The 18582-nt window shown below is 43.7% G+C and overlaps 1 protein-coding gene across 1 annotated transcript; it reads right to left on the bottom strand.

The window, feature by feature from the left end:
* Positions 1 to 2334: 2334 nt before the first annotated feature.
* LOC310776842 (scavenger receptor cysteine-rich type 1 protein M130-like) lies at positions 2335 to 17523 on the bottom strand. Its single transcript, XM_083637039.1, has 12 exons — positions 17369 to 17523; positions 14404 to 14436; positions 13921 to 14277; positions 11388 to 11693; positions 11004 to 11297; positions 9748 to 10050; positions 9340 to 9648; positions 7057 to 7362; positions 6620 to 6961; positions 4144 to 4926; positions 3754 to 3842; positions 2335 to 3649 (listed from the first exon to the last, which is right to left on the bottom strand). Exons 1-12 carry the CDS (start codon positions 17409 to 17411, stop codon positions 3479 to 3481), a joined length of 3336 nt encoding a protein of 1111 aa, XP_083493165.1. The 5' UTR covers positions 17412 to 17523; the 3' UTR covers positions 2335 to 3478.
* Between the last annotated feature and the right edge of the window lie 1059 nt (positions 17524 to 18582).

Below are 18582 nucleotides of genomic sequence, written 5' to 3'. Positions count from 1 at the left end.
TTGCTTAAACAGGAAGATGTTTAATGAAACTGAGAATATGTCAATGTTTATTATTATTGTTATTGTTATGACGTGTAGTTCTTAAGCCTGTGGAGAATAACGCAGTATGCACGATCTGATCACTCTTCCTTAAATAAAGTTTGCTGTGAAGCGTTTGTACAGAGGCATGTTTTTGGCATTTTAGGCAATGTTGATGTTCCTATTAATGAACAAATAGGTAACATGTATCATCGCGTTAGCATTATATTCACTAAATCTGGCTTCAAACGACCCAAATTGGACTTCAAACGACCCAAATTGGGCTTCAACCGGCCCAAATCTGGCTTCAAACGACCCAAATTGGGCTTCAAATGGCCCAAATCTGGCTTCAAACGACCCAAATTGGGCTTCAAACGAAAATTGGGCTTCAAATGGCCCAAATCTGGCTTCGACGACCCAAATTGGGCTTCAAAACACACAATTGCTCGACTGTGATGTCATCAGTCAGTTGTGATGTCATCAGTGATAGCAATTGTCTTCTTCTTCTTAGTTAAAATTGGTTAAGTGGTGTCTGTCTGTCTGCACCGCTTATTCCAGCATCTGGGTGTGATTTTTTTGTTCCTCACCACCTATCTATCACCTTACCTCCTTAAATCCACAACCTGCAATACAAAAGCAAACAAAGGAAAACCCCACCACATAAGGAACTACATTGCCTTGGGGTTGGACAAATGTTATCACTCTCAAATTGAATGAGCGAGCAGATAGAAGTAATGCAGTTTGTAAGAGATAAATCGGAGTTTCAGATTACTTTGAATCTATAAAAGGTTTACATTTGTATTGTTTGTGCATAGCGTGGCTCAATAGGACACGTGTGCCCAGGGGCCCTGTGGTTGGTCAATCCAACCCTGGATCTGGTCAAAAATGCCTGGACTAACAGTGCAATCAGTAGATTATTTTCATTTTTAAATACTCTTATAAGACCAATAACAACACACTAACTTAAAGGGTTTCAATATTTCTGTAAAATAGTCTCCTTGGATTTTTCCTTATCGGCCAAAAGTAAATTGTGCCAGAGCCTGGATTTACATCTTAAACTGTTTGGGTTTACAGCTCTGTTGGGCCACTGAACACACTTTAACTTCAATTGTGAAATAAATTCCTTTTGAACATCTGCTTTTGGGTGTACACCCTCATTATTTATCATTATCAGTTATTGTGAAAAAGGGACGAGAACCTTTTTTGCAATTTTTCTGATCAAACCAAGCATCAATGACAAGGCTTGTTCACTACAATCTGTAAATCAAAAGGGAGGAGTAGCTAGTTGGACATGTCAAGAAATGTCATTGATGAGACCAGAGTGTGATCCAGTTGGCCCTGTTGAACATCAGCTGCAGGGTTTAATGATCATTGTCATTGATTATAGGCTGACATATTTATCATCTGTATGATATGCACACACAGGCTACACAGCCAATAAGTTTGCTCTCACGGCAGCTTATCTGTGATGACTTAGACAGAAAGTAGGACATGCATTGTACTTCATTCACGCACGCACACACACACACACACACACACACACACACACACACACACACACACACACACACACACACACACACACACACACACACGACTGTCATGGTGGTCTTGGAAGGAGAGGGTGACCTCTTGCCTCAGCACTTCAGTGGTTCATTAGCCTTTTTCACTTCCCACCCAATTCACCCATTTTAAACGGCAGGAAGTAACACAGGCGCAAGCAGAACATTAATGAGGGCCCCGGCACTGGATCACCAAATGGACTGGAAGTTGGAAACCCTCATTAATGTTCTGCTTGCACCTGTGTTACTTCCTGCATTTTAGACTTAAAATTGGTGAAAATGGGTGAACTATACACACCTGTGTATAGTTTCAGGCTGGCATGTTACAAAGTGTGAGATTCTACCACTAGATACGATACTTTGAGTTTGGGCAAAATGTTGGGGGCGTATGACTCCATTGTAAAGTGTCGCCCCCCCCCCCCAGGTGGGGGATTCTTCAAGAGTCAAGACTCATTGGTGGTGAACTGGGGAGGTGGGTGGGGCAAAATGACAGCTTCAGAGGAGACGAACAGCCGTGATCCCAGCTGCTGCTATGATCCACCAGAGAGGGAGGTGACGTAGAACCCTCGCTATATGTACTAGGATGAACTGACGTCAACTGATGTGATAACTGACGTCATACTTGAACTTGACTGGTGTCACGGGCTGATCAGATTATGTGAGTATGGCGGGCTTCTGATTGAAATTCGGTCTGGAAAGTTTAAACCACACTTCAATCATGAGAGGCCAGTTGGTAAGATTTAACAAGCGGCTTTATTTAGCATGGTAAATGGTAAATGGTAAATGGTAAATGTACTGCATTTATATAGCACTTTTATCCAAAGCGCTTTACAATGTGCACATCATCAGCCTTGGTACCTAACCTATAGCTAAATTCACTTTTCTTTTTATTCAAGTCTTAACTTTTAATTATAGCACCCTCAGTATATTTTGTTCGACTACATTACATTACATTACATTACGTCATTTGTCAGATGCTTTTATCAAACACGACTTACAGTAAAACATTTGGTCAACAATAGAGAAATCAACTATGCAACATAATCTATGACAGCTACAACTTTTGAAGGAATAGAGTGTTTTTTTTGTTTTTTTGATAGATTTGTGTAGCAAGGTTGGTAACGCTTTAGAATAGAGCCTGCAGGGTAACAAAATCTGAAGTTACAGTTTAAGTACAGGGTAACAAGGGTAACAAAATCTGAAGTTACAGGGTAAGTACAGGGTAACAAAATCAAGTAAAGGGTAAGTACAGGGTAACAAAGTACAGGGTAACAAAATCTGAATTTACAAGGCAAGTACTGTACAGGGTAACAAAGCTAAACTTACAGGGTAAGTACAGGGTAACGAAATCTGAACTCACAGGGTAAGTACAGGGTAACAAAATCTGAACTTACAGGGTAAGTACAAGGTAATAAAATCTGAACTCACAGGGTAAGTACAGGGTAACAAAATCTGAATTTACAGGGTAAATTCACTTTTCATAACAACTGTACAGGGGGTGAATTTTTATATAACTCACCCGTTTAGACTAAAATAGATGATAGAAAAGACAATTTTTTGGGCGTGATTGACAGGTTGCCTGTCCAGTGATCATGCAGCTCGCACAGACTAATAGCAGGCAGAGCTGCGGCTCTGTGGGAAACTCCTGGTCTCGCGCCGTCTTTCGCGAGCTGCACAAGAACCAAAAGATGAGCCCAAATATCAATGGGTGACACGTGGTGACTCCATTCATATATTTTTGGGAATGTCGATTACAACAAAATGTCCTGACTTCCTTTCCAATTATCCTGTTTTCCCTGCTGTGAGAACAGCTCTGTCACAGTAAAGCTGGTGATGGACGGCTGGCAGTGTGAGAGATGAGCGATCCATCTGGAAGTGAGATGAGCTCCTAGGAGATCCTACTCTGTTCCATTGGCTGCTGCCTCTTCACCCAGCCCACCTTCAGCACTGGAACCAAGCAGGTTATAATAAGCCTCTTGACCTGGCCCACCTTCAGCACCAGAACCACCGAGGTTATAATACTGAAGCTCAATGTTCTCCTCTCTTCCTGGCCTCTGCCCCTTTGTAGCCTGAAGAAACATAACAGCAGCCATCTCTGTTACTGGATCACACCTGCCGTCTAGCTAAAAATATACCCATTTAACCCAATCCTCTGAATAAACATGTTCACTACCTTGCAGTAGAAACCGAGGCCAATGACCAGCAACACCACAGTCAGCAGCAGCATGGCAACCAGTCTGATGGTGACATGTGTTTGATAGTCTGAAACAGATTCAGAATCATCACATCAGATCACATGACATCATGAGAACTACAAACTTGGAAAGTTGTGCCCTAAACATCTAAAATGTTGTGTACCATATTCTGTTGTTAGATAATATGGTATTCTGATCCACTCTAAAGATTATGTTGTTGGACAAAAGCCACATATATGCAGAAAGTCAGTTTTCAGGCATATGCTGCCTGCTGATTCTCTCATGTCTTGTTGAAATGACCAAATGGATCGTTAATACACTGTCACATATTCATGTTAGATTCAGCTTCAGATTATCGTTCAGGTTACCTGAGACAGTGAGAGAGAGGGACTGGCTCTCAGAGGAGAAGTCATGAGAGTAAACATTGATGTGATAAACACAGCTGTAGGTCCCTTGGTGGGCGTCGTCTGCAGCAGGAAACTGGAAGTGGGCAGAGTGATTGACAGCTGGCTGGGTGTGGTTGTCTGCTGTGTGTAGGGCAGAGTGATTGACAGCTGGCTGGGTGTGGTTGTCTGCTGTGTGTAGGGCAGAGTGATTGACAGCTGGCTGGGTGTGGTTGTCTGCTGTGTGTAGGGCAGAGTGATTGACAGCTGGCTGGGTGTGGTTGTCTGCTGTGTGGAGGGCAGAGTGATTGACAGCTGGCTGGGTGTGGTTGTCTGCTGTGTGGAGGGCAGAGTGATTGACAGCTGGCTGGGTGTGGCTGTCTGCTGTGTGGAGGGCAGAGTGATTGACAGCTGGCTGGGTGTGGTTGTCTGCTGTGTTGAGGGCAGAGTGATTGACAGCTGGCTGGGTGTGGTTGTCTGCTGTGTTGAGGGCAGAGTGATTGACAGCTGGCTGGGTGTGGTTGTCTGCTGTGTTGAGGGCAGAGTGATTGACAGCTGGCTGGGTGTGGTTGTCTGCTGTGTTGAGGGCAGAGTCATTGACAGCTGGCTGGGTGTGGTTGTGTGCTATGTTGGAGGCGGTAAAGGTGAGGTGGAAGTAGCCTCCTGGGTACTGTGGCTGGATGGAGCAGCTGATGGTGAAGATGGAGCCCCTGAACACGACCCCATCCATCGAGGTAGAGAGGGAGATGATTGGCTGGAACAGCAGATCTGTAAACAGAGAGGGAGATGATTGGCTGAACCAACAGATCTGTAGCCTGGTAAACCATTGATCACGTGAACTCACATTTGTTTGGTTCTGCCAGTCAGGGACCTGCCTCATAGTTGACATCGGAACTGGCTAATCAGGGACGGCGCTGGCAAAGCAGTAATGGCTGCTTCCATGGCTTTGCTGCTTGAGCATTAACGTCAACGATTGTCGAGTTTACACAGCCATAAAGTGCAGTTATTGCAGAAATATGCTTAATAACAACAATTAAACAAGAACGGGAGTATGCAACAGCGGAGTTTCTCAGTGTAAAATACATTTTAGCGGTTCTTCTGAGTAGATTTGGATTGGACTGTATCCAACGCTGATTTGCGAAGGATTGGATTTGGCGACGCTGATTTGCGAGTTGTTTGTCAAGGCAAGTGCGTCCACCCACTGTAATTACTGTGGACTGCTTCGAGTCCAAACGGAACTGCAGAATGAAACAGAATGTGAGTTCATGGATTTGGATAGTTTTAACCAGGCTAGCAGATCTGTAAACAGAGAGGGAGGTGATTGGTTGAACCAGCAGATCTGAAAACAGAGGAGGTGATTGGCTGAAGCAGCAGATCTGTAAACAGATAGATGATATCCCTAATGCCTCCTTCCTCAGTGAGAAACTGACTGTTTTCTCCTCATCTGTTTTTTAAAGTCATGAACGCTGATGGCTGAAAAAGATTTGTCTGTTAGCAGCCACCGTACAAGACAGAGAACTGCTGCGTTATTATGGAACCCACTGCAGTTTTCGGCAGACCACGCCCTGTGCCCGCCTACGCAGCAGTCAAGCGCTGGGATTGGCCAGATGCCCATGCTCACGTGAGCCAATAGGACGAGTATTTATTTTGACAAGCTCCAGCTGCACTTCCTTGACAAGTTGACAGACGGCCTGAGCCTGGATGAAAAGCTCCGCGTTTAGTTTAAATTAAAAAGAAAAATGGTAAATTAACAATGTTTTAACAAATCTTTGCTCCATCAAACTTCTTAGCAAAGATAACACATTTAGATTGTTCTTAGTAGCGCAACAGGTATTTTTTCATCTCTTCTTAATATGATATTTGAGGCAATATGATCTTTCTCCTCAGAAAATCTGACTTCACAAGCCAAAGGCCCCTTGAGAAAATGTTGTTTACCTGCATCAACCCCAATAGTAATATCTCTGCCTCACACGGTCCATTTTCTGTTACAGTAGTATATAATAAATACTGTAGTGGTCTATAATTTTAATATTGATATTATGTAAACAAGACGCAAGTAGCCTAAATGCACTCATCACTGCCTCACTGTAACAAATTTTCTGTTACAATAAATTAGCTTTTTTCACTTCCCACCAAATTGACCCATTTTGTGTCTAAAAGGCAGGAAGTAACAAAGGTGCAAGAAGAACAATCGATTTGTTCAAAAGGGAACAAAAGGCACGCTCCCGGCCAATCTTGACTGCTGCGTAGGCGGGCTCAGGGCGTGGTCTGCCCAAAACTGCGGTGGGTTCCATAATAACGCAGAACTGCTCCATTCATATCGACATAGGAGTCAGAGAGCAACCTGTCACTGTGGAAGCACTAAGGAGCTGAGGATGTTTTTGCCCACTTGTGGCTCAGCACCTGCCCTATCTGGACTGGATGTGCCTACTTGTTCTTGTCTGATAGTGTTCAGTGTTACCTGAACAGATCAGCTCCAGCCTGGAAGAGAGGTTATATGATGCCGTGTTTACTCCTCCACACTCCCTCAGTGCAGACTCAGACCCATCACAGTGAGGTTCAATCCACCATACAGATCTTTCTGAGGAATTCTGCCTCCTTTTTGTTGACACAGCAGAGCCACAGTCCAGCTGTTTGCACACTACTGCTGCTGACTTCAGGTTCCACATCATCCACTTAGGGTACCAGCCCGGGATCCATGCAATGTCCAAGTCTGCCCCTGGTTTCCATTCACCATGTTGTTTCACCTCCAGTTCACCAGCACAGCGGCTGGCTTCTCCCACCAACCTGACATCATCAGGCTCTGAACAGAGACAAGAGGGTCATTAGTAAAAGAAGTAAAGTCACTTTGATTAGAACAGAAATGAAGCCAAATCCAAGCTACAGCTCCTCTTCTACCTGAGCAGGTGAGTCCAACAGCTTTGCCAGGTGAGCAGGTGTTTCTCATTGAGCCTGAGCTTCCACAGTCCAGGAGAACGGACTCATTGCCTTCACAATGGAACTCTTTGGTCCACATTGGAGCCTCCACTTCTCCATAGAGCACCCCCTGGAGGACTGAAGGAGCCCCACATCCAAGCTCCCTACAGACCACCTCTGCATCCTGCTGGTCAAAGTCAGTTTCACACACTGAGGACCACGACTGGTTCGACTTCACTTCCACTCTGCCTGAGCACAGACTAGTCCCATTCACCAGCCTCACAGACTCTGGAGAGACAGAAAGAGACTGTCAACAAAAACGTTTCAACACTGCAATGTCCCATTTTTATTTTTATTTTTCAAAGACCCCCTAAAGTCATGTTTTAATGTAAAATACTCTACTTTGAATAATCATTTGGGTCTGATTGTCCCCCCCCCCCCACAAAAAGGTTAAATTATCTTGTTAAAATCCTTAAAATGACTTCCCCTCCTTCTGCGTCATTAAAAATTCCAAAGCAACCGATCAGGGTTATCTATAACTAGCCAATTACAGCATACAAACAAAGGGCTCTATCGTCTCAAAGGCGGTAATTTTGCCTTAATGCCCGTTTTGCGCCTGAATAGCGCCGTGTGCAGCACTAATTGTGGTTGCCCCGCTGCACTCTGCGTCAACTCAGGGCAAAAACTCCATATAGCCTACAGTAGGTGTGTTTAAGCCCAAAATTATTCACAGGTGTGATCATGTCCACCCCCCTTAAAAACGTTTACTGTAAGTAGACGTTTTGTTCATATAGGCTATAACATAGCTACACATATACAAATATTTGTTTCTTTAATAGGGTAGGGATGTGTGAGAATTTAATTTTAGCCTATTTCAATAGCCTATATCAGAATTGTCCACGCTATTGACTGCAGTCATGCCATCCGCACTGTGGAGAAGCGTGGTCTTGCATGCGTGCAATTGCAGGGAAAGAGCTTACTGTATACTCGCCGGCACAACTTTCTCAAAAGTAATCTACTGTTATACACCTAACACCACAGACCTGTATGGTCGGGAGTTATGTAGCCTAATAAAACCATGACAAACAAATTCTCATTTTTAAATCAAGGTGTGTGTTTTTTCTGCAATGTAGGTTATAGTTGAAAATCAATGTAGCATTCTGTAGAGGGGGGAGAGTGCGCGCGCAAAGTTTTGGAGAGAGAGGGACGTCCATGCTATGCGTAACGTATCCAAACCAGGATTTCCTGCAGTGCACGCAGAATACTGGTGCACTCACATGTGCAGTGGGGTTTTTAGGGCTAGAGCTGTTTAAAGCAACTACGAGCAACATTTTCGCTTGTTATGAAACAGTCTAAATTGAATAGTGATGCCTCACATCTTACCTATAACAGCAGATGAGACCAAAGCCGAGTGAATCGGCGAAAGCTCTCGTTGTTTATAGAGTCTCTCCGGGACAGAAAAACGCGGAAGTGAAACAAAACGGTTTGCAGCAGCATAACCACAAAATGACTTCCAAACAAACTGTTAGAATATAACGAGAGATGTCCGCGAGAGTAGAAAGCCCCTGGAAGTAGCGAGAAAAGCCGCTCTTCTTGTTTAGGGTCTGTTGCTAGGCAGAGCGAAATGTCGTCTCACTTCTACATCTTTTCGTCTGCGCTTAATCCCGGCGCAAAACTGGATGGTGGAGGCAGACGATAGCATAAGACGCAGGAAAGATGGCATAAGAGCTGCACAAACGATAGCGCCTGTATGACGATAGGGCCCAAGGGCTTTAACCGTTGAATACTGGACAGGGATTGGCTCCAGTATTCGTGATGTCACGAATCATGCTGGTTGAAAATGGCCTTTTCAGTGAGCTCAGAGAAACCTTCCACTTTCAGCAGACGATTGTGAAAACAGCCTTCTACTCTGCACAGACAGTGAAGAGAACAACATCCAACTGAAGGAACAAGAAGAAAAACGATTTTTGACTTCAGGGTGTCTTTAAGTTATCTTTACGTACACACACACACACACACACACACACACACACACACACACACACACACACAGATACAAAGGGGAGGGTTTTTGACAACATGGGTATCTTTACTATAATGACAATAAAGCATATTTGGAATTAAACTGAGAGGAAGAGAGACATTGTCGTGGATAACGTTACAGTTCAATCCAATGTAAAAGCAGTGAAGCACTGACTGTCACTGTGACAGAGGAAGGAAGAGACTGGAAACATTACTGGCATATGATGTCATTGATGGTGTTACCTGAGCAGGTGATATGCAGGCTGCGAGAGGAAAGGAATGACCTTGTCTCTACACATTCCCTCAGTGTAGACCCGGACTGAACACAGGAAAATATGAGCCACCATACGGATCTTTTTGAGGAATACGATCTTCTTTCTATTGAAACAGCAGAGCCACAGTCCAGCTGTCTACACACTACAACTGCTGTCTTCATGATAGAGACGCGGTCATATATCAAGTCATCCACTATTTTCCAGTCTCCATGTTGTTTCATCTCCAGTTCACCAACACAGCCGCTGGCTCCTCCCACCAACCTGACATCATCAGGCTCTGAACAGAGATAAGAGAGTCAGTGAAATAAGTAAAGTCACTTTGATTAGAACAGAAATTATGCCAATTATGCCAAAGCTGCTGCAGCTCCTCTTCTACCTGAGCAGGTGAGTCCAACAGCTTTGCCAGGTGAGGAGGTGTTTCTAGCTGAGCCTGAGCTGCCACACTCCAGGAGATGGGACTCATTGCCTTCACACTGGAACTCTTTGGTCCACATTGGAGCCTCCACTCCATAGAGCACCCCCTGGAGTACTGAAGGAGCCCCACAGCCAAGCTCCCTACAGACCACCTCTGCATCCTGCTGGTCAAAGTCAGCTTCACACACTGAGGACCACGACTGGTTAGACTTCACCTCCAGTCTGCCTGAGCACTGACTAGTCCCATTCACCAGCCTCACAGACTCTGAAGAGGGAGAGAGTGCAAGAGAGAGAGAGAGAGAGAGAGAGAGAGAGAGAGAGAGAGAGGGGTAAATACACTCAGGAGACAGACTACAGGATTTCTTGCTCTGGTGCTCCAAGTACCAAAGTATTAGCAAGAGATGTTTCTCTAAATGTGTTGCCAAAATACCAAGATTCCATGATGTGTCACATGATGTGAAAATCTGTCTCCTCCCAGTTGAAGACATTTCCTGTCATCAGCTCAGAGAGACAGTGGCTCCTCCATGGCTCTCAGCCTGGAAATCCTCTACATTGAGGTTTTGCAAAGTCTGAGGCTGTGGGCCTCCCCTCAGTCAAAGCTGGGCAAAAGGTGCCTTACCCTAGTTTACTTGCTTAGTTTAGCTACATTTTTAAATGCTTATGGGATCATGATGAAAAAAACACGACAATTATCTAAAACTACTTTATCTCTGAACTATCTCTTTAACCAAATCACACATATTTAGGATATTCTATGTGATTTGACAAATTTGATTACTAATGTAATATTTTTTCACTTCCCGCTTCCCGCTTCCCACTTTGAAAACCTTTGCTCTACATGATTTGTTAGACTTTATTTTCCTTCATTATATTATATAATCACTTTGTGTTTTATCATAATTTTTATTTTTATGCTTCCAATAGCCGAGCCGGAGGCATTATGGTTTATACAGTACGTTATTCCAAACCGGCTCAAATAAATACACGCGGCCATTGTCCATAATCTCGAGATCAAAACAGCCAGCGGTGTCGTCGAGCACACTACTGATCTACTACTCTGCGCTCTGAAATCTGCCTTGCAGAGCAGAGTTCAAGCTCAGAGCAGCAGATCTGTATCAACTACTCTAAAACCACTGTAAACTACTGACTGTCACTGTGACAGAGGAAGGAGAAGACTGCTAACATTACTGTCATAGTTGATGTCATTGATGGTGTTACCTGAGCAGGTGATGTGCAGGTTGAGGGGCGAAGATACAGACTCTTTTTTTATCATCTTGTTAGACCCATCACTGTAAGTAGTGGTCTTCAACCATACAGATATATATGAGGAATTCTCTTTCTTTTCTATTGAAAGAGCAGAACCACAGTCCAGCTGTCTGCACACTACTGCTGCTGACTTCAGGTTCCAGACAGAGCCCCAGTCATCCACTGGTCTCCAGTCTCCATATAGTTTCATCTCCAGTCCACCAGCACAGTGGCTGGCTCCTCCCACCAACCTGGCATCATCAGGCTCTGAACAGAAAGAGTCATTAGTAAAATACATAAAGTCACTTTGATTAGAACAGAAATGAAGCCAAATCCAACCTGCAGCTCCTCTTCTACCTGAGCAGGTGAGTCCAACAGCTTTTCCAGGTGAGGAGGTGTTTCTAGCTGAGTCTGAGCTTCCACAGTCCAGGAGAGCAGACTCATTGCTTTCACACTGGAACTCTTTGGTCCACATTGGCGCCTCCACTTCTCCATAGAGCACCCCCTGGAGGACTGAAGGAGCCCCACAGCCAAGCTCCCTACATACCACCTCTGCATCCTGCTGGTCAAAGTCAGCTTCACACACTGAGGCCCACGACTGGTTAGACTTCACCTCCAGTCTGCCTGAGCACAGACTAGTCCCATTCACCAGCTTCACAGACTCTGGAGAGAAAGACAGAAGAGAGAGTTTTGAATTGTAACAGCTGTCTATTAAAAACTATTTAGCAAGTAACAAAAAAATCATATATCCATTGGTCCATAACAATACAATAAAAAACTTCCAACGAAGAAAAACCCGTAGCCTACAAGCATTCCTCCAAAGGGGGTCCACCCGCTATGCCGACCACCCGCAGTGCCGACAGCCCGCAATGCCGACGTTAGGTTTAGGCGTGGGGGGTGGGAGAGGTTAGGGTTAGGGTCTGGGGGAGGTTAGGTATAGGCGTGAGGGGTGGGAGAGGTTAAGTTTAGGGTTAGGGTCTGGGGGAGGTTAGGTTTAGGCGTGGGGGGTGGGAGAGGTTAGGTTTAGGCGTAGGGGGTGGGAGAGGTTAGGTTTAGGCGTGGGGGCTGTGAGAGTTTAGCTCCAGCCGGTCCACCGTCATGCTGCACGCCGCCTCGCTCAGCTGGTTCTGCTTGTGGGCTATCGGCATTGCGGGGTGTCGGCACTGCGGGGTCTCGGCACATAGACGGGGCACCCCTTGACCTGAGTTGGCACCACCAACTCAGGTCAATTCGGCTCTAAAGATAAGCTCCTCCTCCTCAACACAGCACAGTGCAACTCCATCAGACCAGATACAGAATATTAATTTACCCAGATCCTTCATAGCCCTATAATACTTAAAATCTGGTGTAAAATAGAGCCATACTATGCAGTGACCTTTCACCCATGGCACGGATTCAACCATGCTTACCTGAATTCACTCACCTAATCAATTGCCTCCTATTTCTATACTGTATATCCCTCCCATGTGCTTTGTTCGTGCTGGCAGCACCACAACTGGCCAACTGGCCAACTGGCCAGCCGGCAGGAAAGTATCGTGGGACCTGACGAGACTTGGTGACCGAGATCACGAATGAGGTAATTTGATCCCTGGGAGACACCAGGAAACAGCCCCGGGGGGGATATCAGTCTGGCGGTTGTTGAGGGATGAGATTATGACGATATGTGGCGAAAACGGAAATAAAACTGGCTATTTAGATGCAGGAAAGACAGGCTGCCACTTGGCCCCCTCGGAGCTCCATTTTACGACTGGCTTGGACGCTATTGATCTCAAAACAACGCTAGGACGGCCAGAAACGCCGCGGATATCGCTGGGTGAGTCGTCAGATCATAATTAATGTGAGGAGAGGGGTCCAGGTTAAAAAAAAACGAAATTCTCCTTTAAATTGGGTGACATAGCAGGCTGAGATATTTTTGCTATGTCAGTCACTTCACTTTGGAAAGTTTTCCTTGGCAAAAAATTAAGTGCATTCGTGATTTGTACCACAACCAGGAGAGCCCCGTGTCACCTGGTTAGTCTCTCCAACGTCCATCGCAGCTCCTCTGCTAACTGCAGAATCATGGGGAGCCTGTATCTATTAATGAGCATTTTATCATCAAAGTGCAGCACATCACTTGGGTCCAGCATGAGCCTTTCGGCAAATAATTTACGCTGGTTGACATTTTGTTGGTTTTGTAAATGTAGTAAAAGGGCAACCATAATGTTAGAGATTCAAGTTAGCAAAACACCAAACATTTAGCTAGCTCCTTAAAGCTCCAGTTGAAATTAGGACAGCCTAGGGAAGCCTAGGAGGAGGCTATTTGTGGAAGTTAGGATGCTTCTGTAATACACCTTTCCTATCTTAAATTATTGACTTAGGAACTGTTCATCTGTAATGGCTATTTTCCTAAATCAGGTCCTAACTCTAATTACCATGGATACCAAACAGTTAGGATGGGATAGGATTGGCAGAGAGATCGTCAAGTATGCTGTGATTTTCTCAATTTCCCCTCAGCTGCACACAGATCTGTTCAATGAGTTTGCAGAGATTCTGACAACCAAGGAGCAGAATGAGAGGATTGAGCAGGTCTAATGGTGAGTGGGCAGAGAGAATCAAGAGAGGATAGAAAAGTAGTGGCTGAGGGAAGCAAGGAGAGGAGAGCAGAAAAGAGGGAGGTAGGCAAGAGTTTTAAGAGGGAGGGTGTTTTCATCTGTAACTGATATACTGCACTGCTTTGACAACATGCGTGTCTACTGTAATGACAATAACGCATATTTGGAATTAAACTGAGAGGAAGAGAGACATTGTCCAGGATAACTTTACAGTTCAGTCCAATGTAAAGCACGGACTGCCACTGTGACAGAGGAAGGAAGAGACTCGAATAGTTGATGTCAGTGATGGATGGTGTTACCTGAGCAGGTGATCTGCAGCCGGGAAATGGAGCCTGGGACAACTCCCAAGACACACTCGCTCAGTGTAGACCCATACTGAAGGCAGGAAGTAATGGTCAAACATCCAGATCTACGTGAGAAATGATACATCGTTTCTACTGAAACAGCAGAGCCACAGTCCAGCTGTCTACACACTACAGTTGCTAACTCCCGGCTCCATGCAGTGGCTACAGCTGCTACCTTCCAGTACCATCCATTGGCCACATGCTTAAATCTCTTCCAGCTCTCATTGTCCACTAGTCTCCACTCTCCCTGGTATTTCACCTCCAGTTCACCAGTACAGCGGCTGGCTCCTCCCACCAACCTGACATCATCAGCTGAACAAGAGACAAGAGAGTAATTTGTTTAAATACAAAGTCGGGGGAGGGTCAAACCAAATCAGACAGCTGTTTCTCTTATTTTTAATTCTCCAGTTTTACAGTATATATATTTTCTTTATTTACCTGTTGAATTGTGTTTTTCTTCAGCCTGGAGTCCTGAGCAAAAGAAGCAGAAAATAAATGAGTATCATGATTTGATGATTAGTTGTCTCATTGTCAGGCATGTGCAGGGGGGACTCTGGGTACTTGGGCTTCCAAAACAATTTTATTTCAGCCATTTTCAGATTAATTAATACATTGTACCAATACAAGCAAAACTATTTGAGCGAATGCACAACACAAATGACATTGTCTGTACACTGCATTTCCCCTGTTCTGTCCTTCTCACATGTGGACACTTGGCCCCCACCACTCTCTGCCCATGATGAGTGTAGTGCTCTGCAAACAGACTAATATTGACTACTTCAATGTTACAGTAGTATTTTCTGTGGTAACAGGCTTTATGAATGTTTATGACTGTTGACTAAAGGCGCTTTCACACCTGCCTTGTTTGGGCCGGACCTTCGGACTTTCCAGTTTGATCCTAACCAAAATGACAGGTGTGAAACCTCGCCCGGGACCAAGGTCCGGACCAAACAGCCGAATCTTGGTCCAAAGAAAAGAGGTGGTCTCGGTTCCGGATCAAATTTCACCATGGGTCGGTTCGTTTGCAGTGTGAAAGCATTTTTGGTAATAGTTCGGACTTTCGGATCAAATACAGGAAGGTCACAGAGGAACAATGAAAAATGAGTCGCGGTAGCACATGGTGAGAGGAGGAGAGCAAATTTGTTATTAAAATATGGTCCGACGATGTTATAAAAAGTAGGTAGGCTATTTTTGGAGATGAGGATGAGAGAGGGAGAGAGAGAATAGCCTACTCAGCCAAAGATAAAGAAATTGCTTGCCTTTTTAATGGGAGTGAGCAAACAGCATATTGCCTTACTGTAAGCAACAAACATGCAGACACAGAAATCCAAACTAATCCCTTATCAGGGGTTCCCAAAAAAACCAGGGCCCACTTTGAAATCTGAAAATCTTCCAGGGCCCACGGAACCCTTTAATCACAACTCTGATCAGCACACGCAACTAAGATGATAATGTATATTTTTATTTCATTAACAGAGCATGTGAACATGGGCATACGGCAAATTAATAATCCCTTAAAGTGGGATGTGACAGGTGATTTTGAAAAGAAAATGCACAGGCATTTCACTTCCTACTCTCCAAACAATGCACTGCAATTTTCTTTGCTTTTAGCTAGATTGAATTCAAATGAGCCTGACATGGTTTGAAAGCTCGCAGGCTGAAGTACATCACCCAAATCACATATATGTATCTCTATATATATATATATGAAGAGAAAGGAGAGTCCCCACGCACAGCCAGTGGAATGATCAGGTGCTGGTAGGTTGCAGGTACAAAGGCACAAAAACAAAAAAGGTACCACCGCACACTGAAGTAACTTTACTGTGATTTATTCAGCAAACGACGCGTTTCGCTGTCGCAGCTTCACATGAGCAAACCTGATGAAGCTGCTACAGCGAAACGCGCCGTTTGCTGAATAAATCACAGTAAAGTTACTTCAGTGTGCGGTGGTACCTTTTTTGTTTATATATATATATATATATATATATATATATATATATATATATAATATATATATAATATATTATATATATATATATATATATATATATATATATATATATATATATATATATATATATATATATATATATATATATATATATATATATATATATATCCCCCCTCCTGGCGGCCCCCCTGCAGCAAACAAACAAAAATAAGATATTTTAGTCAATAAATACAGCCTTGGATAGCACAAGGCTGATATTAGTCTCAAATTGGACTCATAGTTTTGCAGTCTTGTTCTCGACTCCGTCTCAACCCAACTCGGTCAGTTGGTCTCGACTCGGACTCTATTCACCAATGACTCGATCTGGACATGGACTTAACCAAGGCGGTCTCTTGACTACAGCCCTTGCGCACGCGCGCGTGCACACACACACACACACACACACACACACACACACACACCCACACACACACACACACACACACACACACACACACAGCCTCTCTCTCTCTAGTCTCAACGCCAGACCCATGAGTTTTTTCGCTGATACACTACATTACTGCATGCTGCCGAGCTCTCTCTGGGTCTGGGACAGTTGCCCGAGGGCTGGTTATGGGAGGGAACCGTTCACTTGGCCAGTCATATGCCAGTGATGGCTTCAGTCCTCTCCAATCAGTAACGACTTTGCGATCAGACAACACGGGAGGCGCAGCCCATTTTTCAAACCGCTCTCTCATCGGTGCTACGACCTGTCACTCATTCAATTTCAACCCGCCTTCAAAACCAGCAGTGGCTGTTAACTGACACAGACTCACTTATATAGTATGCAGAGCGCAGCGATTCAACGTAATATTTGAGTCTGGGGAGAGACTACTCTCTCTCTAACAGTGAAGTTGGCCTAGGCCTTAGTTGTTAACTTCCGCAGATCTTCCATTGCAGCCTGACTCTTCAGATATCTGCCTCCAGTGTTGGGGGTAACTCATTACAAAAGTAATATATTACATGTAATATATTACTGTTAGCAGTAACTCAGTAATGTAACTTATTACCAATAGGATTCCAGTAATATTATACCAGTTACTTTGTCACACGTTACAAATTGATTTTTTTTTATCAAAGCACATATATTTAAATAAAGATACAATCATTTCCTAATCAGATTGTGTTTTTATGTAAATAACCACTATAGATGCCAATAACAAAGGGAAAGGATAACATTTAGAATTTTGGACGGTTTACACTGACTTCAAGACAGTTATAATAACTGAAAGTAATGCAAAAGTAGTGTAATAAGTAACAAGTTACTCTACACAGACAGTAATATTGTAAAGTAACTTATTACATTCAAATGAAGGTAACTAGTAATATGTAGTATATTACATTTTGAAAGTAACTTGCCCAACACTGTCTGACTCAGAGCCACGTAATCATTAAATCAGAGTCCTACTGTACCTGAGCTGCAGAGCAACAGGAACAGCATCAGTATGGGATCCATATCCAGTCCGTCGGGAGTCTCCGTCGGGAGTCAGAACCAGCCTGTCTGTCTGAAGCAGCCTGTTTGTTGTCTGAACCAGCCTGTCTGTCTGAACCAGCGTGTCAGCATCTTAACTTGGTGTCTCTTGGTCTTCCGAGTTTTGATGTTTGACACTCAACTCTCCTCTGCTCAGCAGATATGTGGTTTCCTCTGCTTCCTTCCTCCTCTGTTTCTCTCAGAATCAGAATCAGAATCACTTTTTTTGCCAGAGTATGCAAGTTACATACGAGGAATTTGTCTTAGTGTCTGTATGCAGCGTAGCGGTCAGATCAATATACAGTGATAAGAAGTAGGAAAGCTAGATAAAGACAATCACAACGTTGCAAGTGCAATCAAATCGAGTGAATATATATACAATATGTACATGAGTGGAGGAGTGTTCCGTGGATAATAAATATGAATTTACGTTGAATTTACATGAGATTTACAGACTGAATTAAATAGGCGTTAAATAGACAGTGAATTTACATGAATTTACAGTCTGAGTTAAATATGAGTTTACATTGAATGTACATGAAATGTACAGTCTAAGTTAAATAGGCATTAAATAAGCAGTGAATTTACATGAATTTACAGTCCCAGTTAAACAGGCATTAAATTAGATATGAGTTACAGTTTTATGGGGGGGGGGGGGGTCAGCATGTATCTTCTTATCAGGACTTAAATGTTTCTCTCTAATATCAGTAATAACAGGAAGCTGCTAGCAGAAACCACGGTGACCTCCTGTAGCTTCATGATGTCTCCAACATCTAAAGTCCACATTAGGTTTGATTTAGAGAAGCGGCTTTACATTACATTACATTACATTACATTACATTACATTACATCATTTAGCAGATGCTTTTATCCAAAGTGTTGTCATAATATCCATATATTTTATTGTTTTTTCTATTTAGGCTTTACAATGTGGGTTTAAAATTGTGTTGTATGTCAATTTGGGTCCTATGTTGAGAAACGTGCATGTTTAGTTCAAGTTCTCATGCAGTGCAAACAGAAACGCCCTGTCAAAATCATGATAACGAGAGGGTCCCCGTCTTATCTGCCCACTGCAGAAATGCCAGTATGTTTGCTATGTCTGTATACTGTAAATGATGATTTGCAACATGCTTGTATCAGACTTGTCTCCTCCTTC

The sequence above is a fragment of the Poromitra crassiceps genome, assembly GCF_964638095.1.
Source record: "Poromitra crassiceps genome assembly, chromosome: 5".
NCBI classification, from domain to species: domain Eukaryota; kingdom Metazoa; phylum Chordata; class Actinopteri; order Beryciformes; family Melamphaidae; genus Poromitra; species Poromitra crassiceps.
This window is presented reverse-complemented; position numbering and strand designations above follow the sequence as displayed.

Excerpts from the sequence above, each read along its gene's own strand:
- LOC310776842 (XM_083637039.1), bottom strand. The coding sequence starts at position 17,411 with ATGGATCCCATACTGATGCTGTTCCTGTTGCTCTGCAGCTCAG. Across the intron at positions 3,843-4,143 it reads CCTCTCTCTCACTGTCTCAG|ACTATCAAACACATGTCACC; the intron begins GTAACCTGAACG and ends AATCTGTTTCAG. Across the intron at positions 3,650-3,753 it reads GCCTCGGTTTCTACTGCAAG|GCTACAAAGGGGCAGAGGCC; the intron begins GTAGTGAACATG and ends ATGTTTCTTCAG.